Source organism: Pecten maximus, chromosome 8 (genome assembly GCF_902652985.1).
Source record: "Pecten maximus chromosome 8, xPecMax1.1, whole genome shotgun sequence".
NCBI lineage: Eukaryota > Metazoa > Mollusca > Bivalvia > Pectinida > Pectinidae > Pecten > Pecten maximus.
Genome location: NC_047022.1, coordinates 3,380,369 through 3,383,781, shown reverse-complemented (window position 1 = coordinate 3,383,781; position 3,413 = coordinate 3,380,369). Strand labels below are relative to the sequence as shown.

At 35.7% G+C, this 3,413-nt stretch overlaps 1 protein-coding gene across 1 annotated transcript; it reads left to right on the top strand.

The window, feature by feature from the left end:
• Positions 1-291: 291 nt before the first annotated feature.
• On the top strand, positions 292-2,974 carry LOC117333778. Its single transcript, XM_033893202.1, has 3 exons — positions 292-312; positions 834-1,236; positions 1,451-2,974. The coding sequence occupies exons 2-3, from the start codon at positions 840-842 to the stop codon at positions 1,855-1,857; spliced, it is 804 nt and encodes a 267-aa protein (XP_033749093.1). The 5' UTR covers positions 292-312; positions 834-839; the 3' UTR covers positions 1,858-2,974.
• Positions 2,975-3,413: the final 439 nt, after the last annotated feature.

The following is a 3,413-nucleotide window of genomic DNA, read 5'->3' as shown; positions in this document are numbered from 1 at the left end:
AAAGGGAAAGTTGTGGCCATTTCGTGTTGATAAGACTATTTCCTTTCCAAAAGCTATGACGGATACTTTTTTATCTGTTCCGATAACTCGTTAGTGATGCTCTAGGAGCACAAAATATGTATGATGTTTGAAGTCTAGGTTCACCATATACCAGGCTACAAGATTAAATAAACACACTCAGCATGCTATCGTGTGATTTATTAAACCTTCTGTCATGATAAGAGACGCGATATAGGCCATCGAGAACAGCACAACCTTAGTAAATGGATAACGGAGGTGTTGGTCACTACCGGAGGAGTGCTCCATGACAAGGTAACGATATTTGGAAGTCCTGTTTTTACTAACAGATTTTTGAAATGATACAGAGACATCATCGATATCACGTGGTGTTAAATCCCACGTTACATGATAATTCATTGGTCAGTTAGGGTTGATAGCCTGATCCGTGTTGTACGTGTTATATAGGTGGGTGAGTTAGTGTCATACATGTAAAATTTCTATTGTTAATTTATATATAATAACTTGTTGTTTTCATATATATAAGTAGATGAACATTATTTGTTTGTATATGTAGATATAAGTCTACCTCATTATCTTTATATTGACAGCTCTTTACTTCTAAAAATAGAACATATTGTTATGCTACTCGTTGTGTTTTCGTTAGAAATATTAATATTGAGATTGAATGAACTTTAATTTGAATATTATAAAGACGAATATAGAATATTAGTTTTATGATGTAAAGGCCAAAGAACGGGTGTAGGATCTCGACGTTTTCCGGATATTTTGTTGTGACTTTACCGTGATACTCCATTTTGTTTCTTTGTTTACAGAACACTATGGCGGTGTACACATTTGTTTTCCTAGTAACATGCTTCCTCTTCGTACATGGAAGATCATCTGACGTCACAGACCACGTGACTCCAGACATCACGACCGTTCTTCTGCTTGTTTCCGATCTTAAACAGCAGATCGAGGAATTGAAGACACAACGATTAAACGATCGTCACATTATTTCTTCATTGGAATTGAAAGTTAACTCAATTCAAGTTAATTATGAGAATATTTCAGGTGAAAACAACAAATTAAGGGACAGGATTAAAACCCTAGAGAGTATCCATCGAGATGATTACCATCAAGACACTAGCAGTCTAGAAGTAGTACCTCTGGAAGATGGCGCTTCACAATACCGAAGGAAATTAGAAATGGATGACGCAGACGACCATTTCAATCAAAGTAAAACACTTAACCTAACTTTTGTGTTTTATTTATTTATTAATTTGTCTTTATATTGATTCATTTTCTCTTTGCAAAATACTGAAAAGGATTTATTTTATACTGATAAGAGATGTAATTGATAATATGTCCTTTTCAGTAGTCGCTGAATGGTCCAAAACATATAATTCATATATTTTTTTCATACATTTATGTCTGTTTTACTTTTTTTCAGCATTTACACCATCAGATCTACTGGTGGCATTCTCTGCGTATCTATCACACACCATTAATGAATTGGTAGCGGACTATTCAATCAAATTCGACCACGTCATCACAAATGTCGGAAATGGCTACAACCCAACGACTGGTGTGTTCACGTGCCCGAAGTCTGGTACCTATGTGTTAACGTGGAGTATAGGGATGCTGCACCCTGGCTACATCTACACATACCTTACCAGAAATGGAGGCAGTATTTCGTTCGCAAACACAGCAGACGATACTTACTCATCAATGGCGTCACAAACGGTAGTCTATGTCCTGAATCAAGGTGACGTCATAACGGTCAAGGTGGTCAGTCATACAGCGTCTCCGGGGTTATGGTATGGCCGTACATCGTTTAGCGGGTTTATCTTACATTAACTCATTCACCCCTAAAGACACATTTGAACTCTTCCAATTCAAACATTGGAATAGTTCATTATGACACCTCAGGGGTGAATGAGTTAAAGGACTGGACCAGTAAAATTAAATAACCTCGGCAAAGGCACTTCACAAGAAATTTCTACCCACTATGTATATCAATATCTATCAAGGATAGAAATTCCCACTAGTGTTCGCATGAAGAAATCTGTCAAGTATTGAGCATGTTATGACGCAAGCATTCGAAACATGGGTAGATATGCCACGTAGACATTTGCATGCCCATCTGAATGGTAGTGAAGATGAGTCGTGAATTAACATCGGCAAATAGCCGGATTTAACTCTAGTTTTGCAATTAAAACTGAGACATAGTCGGGAAATCGCGTTAAAATTTACAAACAAAATGTCCTTATTCGTTGCCTTTTAAAATGTTTCAGGCAGGTCATTTCGTTAAATTTGAATTAAAGATTTCCTCTTTGCGCTGAACAAAACATGACGGGATTAACGACTTATTTCATTTAAAAAAGACATATTTTCATAACAATTGTTTTCACTTCCGAGGAGATATACTATCCTTCATACATTAAATATACACAGAGACTCAACATCCATGTATGTATCACGGTACAGATTAGAGGCTGACCGTAACATCATATCACGTGTCACTAGTGACTGGATATGGAAACCCTGGACGGAAGCCGACATTTGTATATCCACGCCTTTTTGTTCAAACCAGAACTTTCTGTTCATAATCAGAAATACCTGGTCATTAAAACAACATGCTGTTCAATAAAAGAAATATCTGTTCAATATCATAACTCTCATTTTAATATAAGAAAAGTATGCTCAACAGTGCTGTTAACGGAAGACAGATAAATGTGACACGATCCATTACAGATTTCTAGATTAAAACAATATGCACGCATGTAGTTATTAATGTGCTAGTTTTAGTAATCACCAATATAACTGATCAAGGTTCTTAATCAATTATAATACTTTCAGTTGCACAGTTTTATGCCGAATGCTTTACACGAGAACTTAGATCCAGAATTGTTGTTTGATTGTTATCGTATTGTTATGATTTTATTGAAAAAAATTTGGAGAAATAAAAACTATTAAACTTTTTTACATTCATACACTCTTTTCATGCAATACAGATGTTTGACATAGATATTACCATAGATTATTATCTGTGAATTTGTTACTAATTCATGGTTGGAACTCTCTTAGTATTTCTTAGTCTCCATTCTTTAGCTGTCATCTTTATTTGTGAACCAAATGCATCACCTCATTGCCAGAATTGGTTACTTTACTCGATTGTGATATGGCAGCGCCACAAAGAGGGATTCTATTCTGAGTTGTGATTTGCTTTTATGATAATATACCTAGATAGGGAGATACATTTACTTTTCACTACCTGCGCTGTATAACGGGAATGCACCAGTAAAATGTTCGAAAAGTACATTTCATGTTAACTTTCTGGATAGGAACATTCCCGCTTCCTCAACATTCGATGTTTCTTATCCATTTAATTCGATATTGAAGCGCGTGTGTGT

What these genes read in the sequence shown, in the direction of transcription:
- LOC117333778 (XM_033893202.1), top strand. Translation starts at nt 840, where the DNA reads ATGGCGGTGTACACATTTGTTTTCCTAGTAACATGCTTCCTCTTCGTA. An exon ending in AGACGACCATTTCAATCAAA is followed by an intron (nt 1,237 to 1,450) that starts GTAAAACACTTA and finishes ACTTTTTTTCAG; the next exon opens with CATTTACACCATCAGATCTA.